The sequence below is a fragment of the Megascapheus bottae genome, chromosome 5 (genome assembly GCF_031878675.1).
Source record: "Megascapheus bottae isolate mThoBot1 chromosome 5, mThoBot2.hap1, whole genome shotgun sequence".
In the NCBI taxonomy this organism is placed as follows: domain Eukaryota; kingdom Metazoa; phylum Chordata; class Mammalia; order Rodentia; family Geomyidae; genus Megascapheus; species Megascapheus bottae.
The window spans coordinates 8,490,172-8,505,056 of NC_143513.1; the positions used below are offsets into that span (position 1 = coordinate 8,490,172).

At 41.9% G+C, this 14,885-nt stretch overlaps 2 protein-coding genes across 5 annotated transcripts in view; one reads left to right on the plus strand and one right to left on the minus strand.

Moving 5' to 3' along the window:
• Positions 1 to 4,993, minus strand: part of Anln (anillin, actin binding protein) — a 50,185-nt gene extending 45,192 nt beyond the window's left edge. For both annotated transcript variants that reach the window (XM_090332632.1, XM_090332631.1), the window contains exon 1: positions 4,772 to 4,993. In XM_090332632.1, coding sequence (XP_090188758.1) covers positions 4,772 to 4,789 — 18 coding nt within the window. In that variant the 5' untranslated portion in view covers positions 4,790 to 4,993. The remainder of the gene's footprint in view (positions 1 to 4,771) is intronic.
• Matcap2 (microtubule associated tyrosine carboxypeptidase 2) overlaps positions 4,683 to 14,885 on the plus strand; it is a 38,803-nt gene continuing 28,600 nt past the window's right edge. The window contains exons 1-2 of one of the 3 annotated variants that reach the window (XM_090332633.1): positions 4,683 to 4,858; positions 10,273 to 10,372. In XM_090332633.1, coding sequence (XP_090188759.1) covers positions 4,742 to 4,858; positions 10,273 to 10,372 — 217 coding nt within the window. In that variant the 5' untranslated portion in view covers positions 4,683 to 4,741. Of the gene's footprint in view, positions 4,859 to 5,806; positions 5,950 to 10,272; positions 10,373 to 14,885 lie in introns of those variants that run through there. The other 2 variants (XM_090332634.1, XM_090332636.1) reach the window with 2 other exon arrangements.

A 14,885-nucleotide genomic window follows, 5' to 3' on the forward strand; every position in this document is an offset into this window, starting at 1 on the left:
ATATTTCAAAAGTAAAATCTACATAATTAAAATCAAGAGTCACCAAATGGGAATGATGCCATAAGCTTATAATCCTACCCATTGGGAGGTAGAGATCAGAGGGACCATGGTTTGAGGCCAACAGAGCAAAAGAAAAAACTTCACAAGAATCCATCTCTCGGGGCGCAGTGGCTCATGTCTGTAATCCTAGCTACTCCGGGGGTTGATATCTGAGGATTGAGGTTCAAAGCCATCCCAGACACAAAAGGATCTGAAATTTTTATCTCCAATTAACCTCTAGAAAACAAGAAGTGGGGCTTGGCTGAAGGGTAGGGTAGAAGCCTTGGGCTGAAGAGCTCAGGGACACTGCCCAGCCCAGAGTTCAGACCCCATGACTCAAAAAAAAAAAAAGAATCCATCTCAACCAATGTATGGGTGTAGTGATACACTGCAGACATCCCAGAAACAAGATCCAAACTTACTCAGGCATAAAGCAAAACTGAGTATCAAAAGTAACCAACACAAAAAAAGGGCTGACAAGCCGGGAAAGGTGGCTCACGCCTGTCATCCTAACTACTCAGGAGGCTAAGATCTGAGGATCAAGGTTCAAAGCCAGCCCAGGCACAAAAAGGACCTCCTGAGACTCTTATCTCCAATCAACCCCAAGAAAAGGAGAAGTGGGGCTTGGCTCATGGGTAGGGCAGTAGCCTTGAGCTGAAGAGCTCAGGGACAGTGCCTAGGCTGAGTTCAAGTCCCATGACCCACCAAAAAAAAAGGGGGGGGGGGGCTGACAGATTGGCTGACATGGTAGAGCTTTTGTCTAGTAAGCCTGAGCCTTGGTACAAACCATAGTATGGACAAAAAAAAAAAGATCCAACAAACAAGTATTTCATTATCAAAATTATCAGGAATATAATATGAATAAAGATCAATATAATTAATGCAATTAATGTAATTAATATGAGTATTAACAGGCAATGAAATGCATACTGATAGTTATAGAAGATTATAAATGACCACAAGTTCTTTCTGCTCCTATCAAATGATGTAATTCACTTCCCCACTTTTGAGTATGGGCTGGTCTTGTGTGATTTGCTCTGACCAGTAACATATGGCAGCAGTGGTGGTTGAGTCTGCTGGAGAATACAGAGCTGTGCTGACAGCATCAGCTACCAGCCACACCAGCAAGAACACTTAAAGCTTCCAGATCACTAAGAAACCCTGCAAGACACAAGGGAAGAACAACACAAGGGAAGAAAAGCAGCAGGAAGGCTCAGTTGAGCCCAACACAAGTGCTATTTAATAATGAAAAGTAAAGTGCTTGTTTCAAGTCAATATATGAGGCACAATACTGGTCCCTCCAAAGATGTTTATACCCTGGTGAGTATACTCCCTATAGCAAAGAATAAGGGATTCCGATTCCTAACATGTGATTACACGAGACAGACAATCCAATAGTCCTCAATTATAAGGAACAAGAAACAAGCAGGAAGATCAGTCAGGAAAGACATGATGTCAGAAGTCAGAGTGGTGTGACAGGTAGCTTTGAAGATGAAGAAAGTAAAAGGGAACAAGTCAAAAGTCCTCTAGAAGGTGGAAACCCTAAAAAGGCAAAGAAACAAACTTTCTCCTATAGCCTCTAGTTGGAATGAAATCCTGTCAAAATCTTGATTTTTAACTTAGCAAAACCTACTTCTAGCCTTAGCCTTATCTCATTCTCTTTTAATTCTAAAGCAATTTGTAAATGATCTTAATTAGATCTTATATTAATTTTACATAAAATTAATATAACCCATGTGCCTAACAAGGCCTAGGCTGGGTTCAAACCTAGTACTGCAAAACACACAAACAATAGCAAAAACAAAACAAAACATTCAGCTAACTGATCTGATGTAGTGACACTAAGGTGACAATAAGGGATAACAGTTATCCTTTCAGAAGACATTATCTCACTGATGTTTCCCACTTCAATCAATGAGGTGTCACACAATTTAAGCTCTTTCAAATGCACAGACACAAAGACAGACAGACAGACAGACAGACAGACACACACACACACACACACACACACACACACAGGATGCAGATTCACACTGCCCAGAACAGATACAGTAGTTAGTGCAAACTGAGGAACTAAACCACATTTGGTCTGTTATTCCTTAATTAAAATGGAATAACAATTTTTCAACTGACCCCTGAGTACACAAAAGGAACATGAGCAAAATTTGAAAGAAAGTAAAACTCTACTCTTCTGAGGAATTACTTCTAATTTGAGGAAATGACACTAAATCAAGATGCTGGGTTACCAAAAGTGATTTATCAACCCAGTGCCTTCCAAAACACAAGTCTTTTCCAACTAATTTGAAGTGATCAAAATCTAATCATTTCCCTAAGGTAAAATCTCTCTCTGCAGACACAAAACTTGCCTAAAATATTCAGTCAGGGCCATGCCCACATTCCATTCCTGTCAGTTAGAATACTTGTGAGTCAGTGTAGTTTCAGTTACCAGGAGCAATGGGTCACAACAAAAGAATGTGGCTTTGCCATTCAAACACACACAGTGCTCTGTTTGCAATGGATGCAAATATACCCAGAAAAATAAATAAAGATAAGCAAAGTCGAATCCCTAAACTGTAAATATAAAGCTAATAATCCCCAAAAGTTATTAATGCTAAGGAAATAATACACATAACTGCTCAATAAGTGTATGTTGCTCTTCCTTATATCAGGATTTTAAGGATTTTTTTGAAGGTGCCTTCCTTTCTTTAAACAATAGAGGCATTAAAAACATAAAATAATACATAACATAATTGGGAAACAAGATATACAAATGCCAGGACATTAGAGGGCCAATGTGTTGATATTAATACAATAAGCTAATTTCTTTCCTACATTTATAGCCTGGCACTGAGAGCTGAGAAAAGTTTCTCAAATAATTTTCTGTGTTCCCTGATTTTGAGAAGGGATCTACTTGACTTTTGGTCTTTTTCAAAGAACTGTACCAGAAGTTCATTTCACAGGGGGAAAAAAATGGGATGAGTACAATCATAAGCACTTAGAAGTTGGAATCATTTCAAACGGTTCACTTATGACCAATTAAGGGAAGGATGGGAAAACTGTTATTCCAACTGCAACGGATCCAACTGTCCATTCGTACTATAAACTATGTTAAACCATATTAGTAAGCACATTCTAAAATTATATAAGCAGGATGCTTCTTTCATCTGAGATCATACTTGCTTCAGAATGACATTTTCAAGTAAAATGAAGTACAATTTATCATCCAAGTAAAATGTTTTGCTTCTGCCAGTTACTAAGGAGAGTATAGCATCATTTTGAGAAATTATATATTACATTCATAACATGTCCTTTTTTGATTTCTACATGATATCTGGTGTGTGACTAGACTTCTTCTCCAAAGCTATTAATACAAAAGCAGGCCCTGCACTTTTCTATTAGAATATTTCAAGTGCAGTCAACAAATCCATGAGTGTTGTACAAGAAAAATGAGACTTTGAAGCAGAGAACATAGATAATTATCATATCTAAATACAAGGAAAGTCTAAGGGTTGAAATATTTAATTAGTATCTTAGACTTAGCTCGAAGAATCATAGCCACACCCCACCTACAGAAGAATGTATTACTACTCACTCACAATTTTCAGTAGGTAGAGGCGTGTTTAAGCCTCCTTCCCAACAAAGCAAAACTGAAGACAATTTGAAACTTGCACAACAGCCTTCAGAAAGAGGAAGAAAGAAAAGAGGAACTATCTTGGAATAAAAAGGAGTCAAGCCACACCAAACCCTTCAAAGGGGCCATGTGCTTTCTCAACATAAAATTAGAGTCATGTGACAGCTCTCAAGCCCTGAGTTCAAGCCTCAGTACTGGTGTGTGCACACATGTACACACACACACACACACACCTTACAGAAATAATCCACACTACAATGACACAATCCCTAATCTATTTCCGATGAGCAAACGATGAAGACGGTTTTGTTGTGTGATATGTTCCCTAACCACTCACAGGGTCACTGCTTGTGTGTGTGCACACTTCAGTCCTGGACACCAGGCTAGCCAGCTACTTCTTCCCTAAGAGCCAGGCGTGGTGTGAAATTGGGCAATCCGGTGTGAAGGAGGAGGCCTCTGGGAGGATGCCACCATGGTCTGAGAAGGATTTGCAGTCATTTCTGGGGTAGCATCCTTTTCTGCACGGATCCCCAGAGAACACACCCTTTCGTGCCAGGGCCACCCCCATCCCCACACCCCTTTACGTCAATGCCCCCGTGTCACCACACCCCTGCACGTCAAGGCATCCCCATCACCACAGCGCGGCTGCCAGCGCACTCACACCGCATCACCACACCCCTCCGAGCCAGGGCTGCACTCCTGACACCGAGTCACTCAAGGGCCCGGGACTCCGCTGCAGCCAGCCTAGCTTTTTCCAGTGGACCCCGTCTCGGCCCCAAGGCCACAGTCGGGGACCCCTCGCCGTCGTGGAGGCGCCAGGGGTTCGTGCGCTAGCGCTTTCTGCAAGACGGACTCCAGGCCTTCGTCCCTTGGATGAACTACAAACACACAACCGAAGCCGGGAGCCCGCGGGGCCCGGACCCCCGAAGACCCCCGCGCGGGCCCCGCCCGCACTGCGCGCGCGCACGCGCTCCCGCAGGCGCGCGCACGCACGCGCTCCCCGCCGGGTGGGCCAGACGCGGACAGGAGAGCAAGAAGGGAAGAGACGGAGGGCGGGAGCCGGGAGGGGTCATGGGGGACTGCACCCACAGGCTTTCTCACCTCCGTAAACGGGTCCATCGTCCCAAGCGTCACCTCTGGACGACGAGACTATGGAAACGGTGGTTCAAAGTCAGGAAGACAAAAGAAGTGAGTGTGGGTACCGGCAGTGTGTCTCTGCGGTGTCCCGACCCACGGAAGTGCTCCCGCCGCCAGCGGTCCTCTCCCTGCGGTCTCCGGTGTCAGACTGGGCCCCCGGCAGCCGTTCAAATTTGAATTTCAGCGCCGGGCCGCCGCGCATGCGCGCAGGGCGGGGCGTGCTCCGCCCCCGAGCTCGGTCACGTGGTCCCGAAGGGGGGGGAGGGCCGTATACATGAGGGCGGAGTCTCTTCCCAGCCAGACCCTAATCCTCCAGCGCCGGCCCGGTGGTGGGCAGAGGGATGCCCCCGCCCCAGCAAGGCCTCCCTACCCCGCTCCAACCTCCCACTCCTCCCTGCACCACCCGATCCCCTCCCACCCACCGCGATGGGACGCTCCGGCTGGTCTTCACCCTCCCCGCAAAGAAAGAGTTAGGAAAGAGGTGTGAAGGCTTGGCTTGCTAAACCCCTGTCCTGCCGCCTCGTTGTTTGGGTTGGTGTTAGACAGGGCATCACTGTAGTCCAAAGTGGCCTCCAGCCCAGGATCCACCCTGCGGCCTCCGCATTCCTCCCCCACGGCTGGGATTCTGGGCCTCCGTCAGCACGCCCAGCCGGCCCCTAGTAACAGTTCTACAGGATGGTGAGCCCCTTAGTCCATTCCTTCCTCTTACATCTAGAAGAAGAACCACCCGAGATACAATAGGAAGCAATTGATGCGGGAGACTTGGAAATGATCTCACTGGGCAGCCCATCGTCTACTCTCCTCCCTCAATCAAGCTGAGTCTCATTTCACCCATATCTTCCCTCTGAATTTGGGAGGGTGGGGCACTGCCGAGACTTAGAAAGTCCATCCCCATCCCTTTCCTTTGAAGTTTCATCCTGTAGATTGCAAAGACCTAGACTCTGGAAAGCTGTTTCTGATCCAGACTGGACTCCACCAGAATCGTTTAACGAATGGGTTGGTTTTTGTTTAGTAGTGTTTGGTTTGGTTTTTCCCTTCCGGAGTAAAGGATGCTTCTGAAATTACAATTAAAAATGTTCGCACACAAGGAAGCTGTTCAGTTATAAACTAACATAGGATTTCATGAAGTTCACGGATTCAAGGTGAGGATCCACCATGTCCTTTAGTTTACTCACCAGTGCAGGAATCAACTACCCGATTTTTTCACCTGGAAAAGAGCCTGTCCGGAGGGCTGTATGAAAACTGACAGGGCCAGACTCAAAACTATTCTGCAAGAAGCAATAAAGTATCACTCAGATATGTGATATGGAGAATTAACAAGTCTTAATAAGCTTACTTATGGACCAAAGAAAAGTCTGATTCATTTTTTTTCAAGTGCAAACAGGAAAGTGGAGTGTATGTTCTGGGAGTGGCAATGTGTGACTGCATAAGGAATGAGTCACTAGATATTCATGCAGCCGTTGTGCCTTCTGGCTACCGCCTCCCAGAGGCTTACTTCTCTAATAAACTATCTCAACCAGATTCTAGTAAAGACTAAGAGATAAAGCACCTAACCAAGTGAGCTACTCTAAACATTTGGTTTATATCTTAGGTCTTTATCTTGATGGCTGAACAAGTGAACCACTTACTATACTCTGGAAACAATACTGAACACATATTCAAGGTCACTGTCTAGAGTAGGAAAATTGTTTCCTTAAAGTATCTCTATTCTGGAACGTTGCTAGTTCATTCTTTACTTTATAAGCTAATTTATTATTTATTTTGTCGATCCTGGGGCTTGAACTAGGGCCAGAGCACTGTCACTAAGCTGTTCCACTTAAGTTTACCATTTTGAGGCACTGGACCACTTCTGATTTCCTTGTAATTCCTTGGAGATAAAAGTCTCACACAGTCTTGCACACCCTGGCTTCAAACTGGAATCCTCAGGTCTTACTTAGCCTCCTTGTAACTAGGATTCCAGGTGTGAATCACCAGCACTCAGCTTATAAACTAAAAAATTTAAACGAGAACTGTGGCTTGAAACCAGGGTTGGGGCACTGTCTCTTAGCTATTAAGCTCAAGGTTGATGTTCTGCCACTTTAGCCTCAGCCCCATTTCTGGCTTTTTTGGTGATTATTTGGGATTAGGAGTCTCACAGACTTTCCTGCCTAGCTGGCTTCTTTTGTACTGTGATCTTCAGATCTTACCCCCACCCCCAGGTAGCAAGGATTACAAGCATAAGCCCCGCACTCCTGACTTGGAATGATTTTTTAAATTATATTACAAGTTGATAGCATATATCTATAATCCTAGAAATGAAGCTGAGGCAAGAGGATCAGCAGTTCTGGGCCAGCTACTTAGACCCTGTCTCATCATATATAACTTAAGTCTCCTTGATAAGAGAATTCCCTACTTCTATTCACCTTCCCATGTTCCTGGTAGAACTGTCTTGATTTTTATGTTCATTATTCCTCCCCATGGAAATATATGTGTTTTATTATATCTACATATGCATTCACAATAATATATTTTAGTGTAAATTTTATTATTTTACTTATTTTGTGTGTATGTATGTGCTGGTATTAGAGCTTGAACTCAGAGCCTCGGGCATTTGTTCAAAGATGGTACTCTACCACTTGAGCAACACTTCCAGTGTGGCATTTTATTATTATGAATTAATTGGAGATCAGAGTCTGGAAGACTTTTCTGCCTGGGGCTGGCTTTGTTTTGGGTCCTCAGCTCTCACACTCCTGAGTAGCTAGGATTATACACAGTAGCCACCAGAGTCTGGTATAAGTTCTAGTTTGACTGTACATACTCTTAGATCATTATCTTTTTTTTTTTTTTTTTTTTTTTGCCAGTCCTGAGCTTGAGCTCAGGGCCTGAGCACTGTCCTTGGACTTTTTCATGGCTAGAGCTCTACCACTCGAGCCTCAGCACCACTTCCAGCTCTTTTGTATGTATGTGGTACCAAGGAATCGAACCCGGGTCTTTGTGCATGCTAGGCAAGCACTCTACCACTAGGCCAAACTCCCAGCCCTTAGATCATTATCTTTATGAGAGTCATTCCCACTAATAGCTATTTCTGCATTTTCATTCACATTCGCTGCTGTGTTCTCTTTACAAATACTCATATCAGGGCCAGGAGTGTGGCCTAATGGTAGAGTGCTTGCCTATTGCCTAGTATTCCTTGGGAGAAAAAATACACATATTATTTTATCCATTTAATTTTTTTTTTTTTAGCAGTCCTGGGGCTTGAACTCAGGGCCTGAGCACTGGCCTTGGGCTTTATGAGGGCTACCTGAGCACTCTCCTTGGGCTTTCTCAAGGCCACAATACCACTTCAGCTTTTTCTGTGTATATGGTACCAAGGAATTGAACCCAGGGCTTCTTGCATGCTAGGCAAGCACTTTACCACTAGGCCACATTTCTGGCCCTTGTTTTTAGTTTTTTATTCCAAATATTCTATGTTACCATGAATACGCTTGTCTCATGCAACACTTTCCTTAGGAGAGTATACACCTACAACTTAGATAATTTCAACGAGTACATTTCAATATTCTCATCAGGTATTATTCAAAATTATATCAGGTTATTAGATCATTTCAATAAATACACAGCAATATCATTACCATATAAAATCCTTTTCCACATGGTTGCACAAGTTTATACAGTTATATTGTAAACAATTCATGATCATGCCTATTAATGAAGTTCTTCCCCTGGAATAAGACCCTTTTGATGTTTTGTCATTGTTGATGGGCAATTTTTTAGGGTTACCACTGAAGGTGAATATTATTTAATGTGTTTATTATCCTTTTGGTTTTAATTCCTGGTACTTTTTTATTTTTTTATTTTTTGCCAGTCCTGGGGCTTGAACTTAGGTCCTGATCACTGTCTTGGGCTTCTTCCTCAAGGCTAGCACTCTGCCAGTTGGGGCACAACACCACTTCCAGCTTTGTTTTCTATGTATGTGGTACTGAGGAATCAAACCCAGGTTTTTGTGCATGCTAGGCAAGCACTCTACCACTAGGAAAAACTCCGGGCCCAATTCCTGGGACTTTTGACCTTATGTCCTTGGCCCATTTGCTGTGTTACCTTTTGTTATTTGTTTACTATTTACTGTTGAAATTTTTGCTTGTAAATATCTTTTTTTAGTTGTGTCTTATCTTTTGCTTTATGACATTCCACATGGATAGAAGTGCTAGATGTTACTGTTATCAAAAATTATATTATTATAACATATTATTATGCTTTCTTTAAATTTCATGTTATTTTCAGGTTTCGTGTTTTCTTATGTCACAAGAACTCCTTTTATAATTGAGATCATAAAGATGTTCTACTGAATTTTCTTCTAAATGTTTTATGAAGAAGGTGTTTTAATAGTTTCATCTTGTATCTAGATTATTTTGGCTCCCCCACCACTATTACATTACCTTTCTTTTCCCTGTTCCCTGTAATTGATAAATACCAACTTCATGTACCTGTAAGTCTGTGTTGGAGCTCTCTGTTTTGTTACACATGTCTGTTTGTCTATTTCTGTCTCAATGACGTAGTCTTGGCTATAGTGTTGATTCATAGTAAATAGAATAAATTCAGCAGAGTAAGCTGTACAAGAGGAGATTTTTATGTGGCATTTCCACACCTGCCTTCAATGTACCCCATCAACTTCACCCCTCTATCACTTGCCCTTTTCTCTTCTCCCCCTTCTTAAAGCAATTTCAAAAGGTTTCATTGTTCTATTTTTCACATATGCACAAATGGTACTTCATGTTTTTTGTTTGTTTGTTTGGCCAGTCCTGGAACTTGAACTCAAGGCCTGAGCACTGTCCCTGGGTTCTCTCAAGGCTAGCACTCTATCAGTTGAGCCACAGCACCACATCCAACTTTTTTTCTTTGTATGTGGTACTGAGGAATCAAATCCAGGTCTTCTTGCATACTAGGCAGGCACTGTACCACTAGGCCAAACTCCCAGCCCTGTACTTCATGATTTTAATTTTTTTTTATTTTTTTATTTTATTTTATTTTATTTTTTGCCAGTCCTGGGCTTGAGCTCAGGGCCTGAGCACTGTCCTTGGACTTTCTCAAGGCTAGAGCTCTACCATTTGAGCCTCAGCACCACTTCCGGCTTTTTTCTATGTATGTGGTACTGAGGAATCGAACCTGGGTCTTCATGCATACTAGGCAAGCACTTTAACCACTAGGCCAAACTTCATGATTTTAAGAACAGAACCAAGGGTCTGAAGCAGAAATAACTTGCTGTGGGAAATGAGTGTTTTTTCTTCCCCCTCCCATTCAAACAAAGGCAATGATTATGGCTTCTGTAGGCAAATTTGATGGAAGTTTACAAAACAGAAAATTGGATATCACTGCTTTCGGCAAGGACACTCCAAATACTATATATAATTAACCTTTCAAAACACATTCAAACACCTTTTTAATTAACAAACTAATGTAATAACATGGATATTATTTTATTTTTACAGGAAGAGAAGAGACCCAGTTCTAACCATAAGGCAGTGACAAGGAGGATTAGACACAAGTTGCCCGCCTCAGATTATCTGGCTGAAAGTGCACATTCTTCAGGTACACTCCCATTTCACCTTCATTAGAAGAAATAAGAGCCATCAAATAGTTGTTCTCTACAGCTGGGCATGGCAGCACATGCTTCTAATCCCAGCCACTCAGAGACTAAAAAGGCAGAATGGAAAGTTCATAGCCAGCCTGGGAACTCTAGCAAGACACCCTCAAAATAAAGAGTATGAATCATTTGATCAAACATATACCTGGGGGCACAAAGCTGTAAAAGTTCAATCTTCAATATTGCAAAAAAAATTATTATCTCTATGTTACTAGAAAGGGCTAAATATTGTAACATATACTATTAATGATATTTAGTATCATGTAATATTTTCCTTTCCAAATTCATGAATAAAATCTTTCAGATTCTAGAGTGAGAGAATACATATTATACTTTTTAATATGTTGACTCGTTTCCAAAAAATAAGGAAATTACAGGCACATTTCCTTTATTCAATAGAATTTTACTAGCATGCATGTAGCTTTAATTCTTTTGATGTTTTCCAGTAGTTAATAAGAACAACAAGGGAATTCATATTTAAGAGACTGAAGTAGGAATTGGAGTGCTCAAGTGGATAGCATATTTGCTTAGCAAGCTCAGGTTCAGAGTTCAAACTCCAGTACTGTCAAAAAGTAACACACACACACAATATATATATATATATATATATATCATGTGTTTATCATATTATAGCCTATATTTTGACAACTTTACTTTGAATAGCTAAATATGAGTCCACTTGAATGTTATGACTTCCAGGGTGTTCTACCTGGTCTGTAGTGACATGACCTCCCTCCTTACTACTCAGCCTCCACTGTTGTATCTGACATGATTTCATGTTGTAAAGGGTCTATCACATGTACATAGAAATAAAAGATGAAACAAAGATTCCTAAATTCTGTAAATGACTCATCCCCTCCTTACTTTCTCTCCTCTTCTCTCTTTCCTACCTTTTCCTTCCCCTTCTCTCTCCTCTCCTGTTTCCTCCCTTCTCCTCCTTTCCTCTTCTCTTCCCCTTTCCCCTACTTTTCCCTCACATTCTCTCCACTCCTGTCTTTTCCTCTCATCTCCTCCCCTCCATTTCCCTCTTAACTTCTCTTCTCCTCTTCTCTCTCTTCCTGTCCTTTCCTTTCATGTCTTCTTCCCTCCCACTCCTCCTCTCCTACCCACTTTCCTCTCACTCATGTCTCTAACTTGCATACACATATATTTACATATATATGTATCCTTGGAAATATTTAATAGCAAAGGATATAATGTCTTCAAGCTGCTCTTAAACTAGCCCAGAAAAAAAAATCGATTTATACTCATGTGTCACTTTAAAATAGGGACATATAAGCTGGGTACTGGTGGCCCGGGTCTTTAATCCTAGATACTCAGCTGACTGAGATCTGAGAATCAGGGGTCAAAGCCAGCCCAGGCACAAAAGTCCATTAAACTCATCTCCAATTCACCACTAGAAAACAGAAAGTGGCACTGTAGTTCAAAGTGCTAGAATACTAGCTCACAGATAGTGCCCAGGTCTAGAGTTTAAGTCCCACATCCATTGTGCTAACATCATGGAGTATATTACACAAACTACTGCAGCTGCAAATTAGTGGACCACCATCATATATGTAGTTCATTGTTGGCTGAAATCACATGACTTACACATAAATATAGTTATATAGTAATATATTATTTTCTTTAGTGTGTATGAATAGATAGGTAGGCAGATAGACAGACAGACAGACAGACATATAGATAGATGGATAGATAGACAGACAGACAGATAAAACCTGAAACCTTGTTGGCTCTTCATTAATCTGCCTCACAGCTAAATTCTGAAGTACTAAATTCTACCCAGCATGCTCTTGTTGGTAGGTGATATCATCAGCCTCTGTTACTCTAAAATACCAGCCTTACAGTTCTCCCACCTGTAATCCTCAACACTTAGGAGACATAGGAAGTGGGGATTTCAGTCTGAAAGAAAAAAAAAAGAGAAGATAAAATTATCTAAAACTGGGGCCAGGAGCTGGGCACACTTTCTCACTCCTGTAATCCTAGCTACGCAGGAGGCTGAGATCTGAGGATCAGGGTTCAAAGCCAGCCCAAGTACAAAAGGACCTGACACTCTTATCTCCAATGAACCTCTAGAAAACGGGGAGTGGGGCTTAAATCAAGGGTAGGGTTGTAGCCTTGAGCTGAAGAGCTCAGGGACAATGCCCAGGCCCAGAATTAGGGCAGTAGCTTTGAGCTGAAGAGCTAAGGGACAGCGCCTAGGCCAAGTTCAAGCCCCATGCCAAAAAACAAAAAACAAAAAACAAAAACCTGGGGCCAGGAGTTTAGCCAGAAGTGGTGGCTCAAGTGGTAGAGCTCTAGCTTTGAGAAAACCCAAGAACAGTGATCAGGCCCTGAGTTCAAGCCCCAGGACTGGCAAAAAACAAAGACAAAAATGTATCTAATAACTGAAGCTAAAATGGGTCACAAGAGGGAGATGGTAGTGCTGGATGCCTGGCTCATGTGGTAGAATGTTTGCCTAGCAAGAAAGAAAGTCCTGAATTCAAACCCCTGAACTGCCACAAAAACAAAACAAAACAAATAACAAACCTTACTATCACTAGCTGTGTGTGTGGTTGCACCCAGTCTTCCTCTGCCAATCTCTCTCTTTCTCAGTTAGCCCCTCCCCCAAGACCCTGGAGGTAGTTTATACCAAAACTGCAGGCCGGGAGTTTGGCTTAGTGCTAGAGTGCTTGCCTATTATGCATGAAGACCCAGGTTCGATTCCTCGGTACCACATACATAGGAAAAGCCAGAAGTGATGCTGTGGCTCAAATGGTAGAGCACTGAGGAAAACCCAAGAACAGTGCTCAAGTCCCAGGACTGGCAAAAAAAAAAAAAGAAGAAGAAAAGAAAAAAACCCTCCAGGAATTACTTTATAAAGTAAATGTCTGGCCACAATGCACACTGTGTCCTCAGGAACATATAGATTAATATGAGAGTTAACCAAACAAGGTACTTACAAAGAGAGAGAGAGAGAGAGAGAGAGAGAGAGAGAGAGAGAGAGAGAGAGAGAGAGAGAGAGAGAGAGAGAGAGAGGCTTGCATATAAGAAGAACTATGATCATTGCAGATGTCAAAGTGACCAAAGACAATGTTGCTCCATGACAACAAAAATGACCATAAAAAGAAAATCCATTCTATTGGGTCAGTTACAATGGCATTCTTGATTATTGCTTATTTGTGCGTGTGGGGGGGGGGTGTTGATCCTTAGGTCTTGAATTCAGGGCCTGGCACAGGAGCTCTAGTACTTAAACCACACCTTTACTTCTGGCTTTTTGCTGGTTAACTGGAGATAAGAATACCACAAATTTTCCTTTCTGAACTGGGATCCTCAGATCTCAATCTCCTGAGTAGCTAGGATTACAAAGGTGAGCTACTAGCTCAGACACTGCTTGAAATTTTTAAGATTTTTTTCAGCATATATCAATTATTCAAGGGGGAATTATTGTTACATTTCTTAGTGTATGTGTGTGTGTGTGTGTGCTGGTCCTGGGGCTTGAACTCAGGGCCTGTCTTTGTGATTTTTGCTTGAGGCTAATGCTCTACCACTTGAGCCATAGCTCCACTTCTGGCTCTTTGGTGGTTGATTATAGATAAGAATCTCACGGACTTTCCTTTCCTACCTGGGCTGATTTTGAACCGTGATCCCCAAATCTCAGCCTCCTGAGTAGCTAGGATTACAGGCATGAGCCACAGGGTGTGCCAGCTCATGGTGACATTTTCATACTGAATACAGTGTACCCCATCAACCCATCTTCTTTCACTTTCTCTTACCCCACCCTTTTTTTCTGTTGTGTGAAATGTTAAGTTAGTAGGATTTAAAGAACTATACTCAGCATCCTGAAGGGAAAATATAAGGTGTTTAAAACAGCTTTAATAAATTCATAGGTTATTTTTGTGATTAGTGCTTTGAAAATGGATGATCAACTGAAAATTGAATCTGTTGTTTTATCTGTAATAGAACAGGTATAAGAGAAATTCATTCGAAGGATGGAATTGTTCATTGTTCTGGTAGTGTGTAAAAACAATATTAACTCAAAAACAGCCAGTGGGCCAGCTGCAGATGCTGTACCCAAACGAGCCTGATGCTAGCACAGAATCAGTAATTAACAAAGCGAAGGGAGCTTGATGAGGATGAATAATTGCATAGCTTAGAATAGTAAAAGCAGCTGATGACATTACAAGTTTTATTAAACAAAGATAACCCTTTGTATTTGTGAATGTGTTGGCAAGATTTCTACCATAGCACATGCAAAATTATTCTTGAATGTTTTAATTGCATGGATTCATACTCCCTTATACCATTCTCATTACTAAAGATAGAGATCAAAATGATCCACAAAAAATATTGGTAGAATGAGTATAAAACTAACTAAAAAAGTGAAGAATCAGGGGCTGGGAGTTTGGCCTAGTGGTAGAGTGCTTGCCTGACATGCTTGAACATCTGAATACCATTCCTTGGTACGACATACATAGA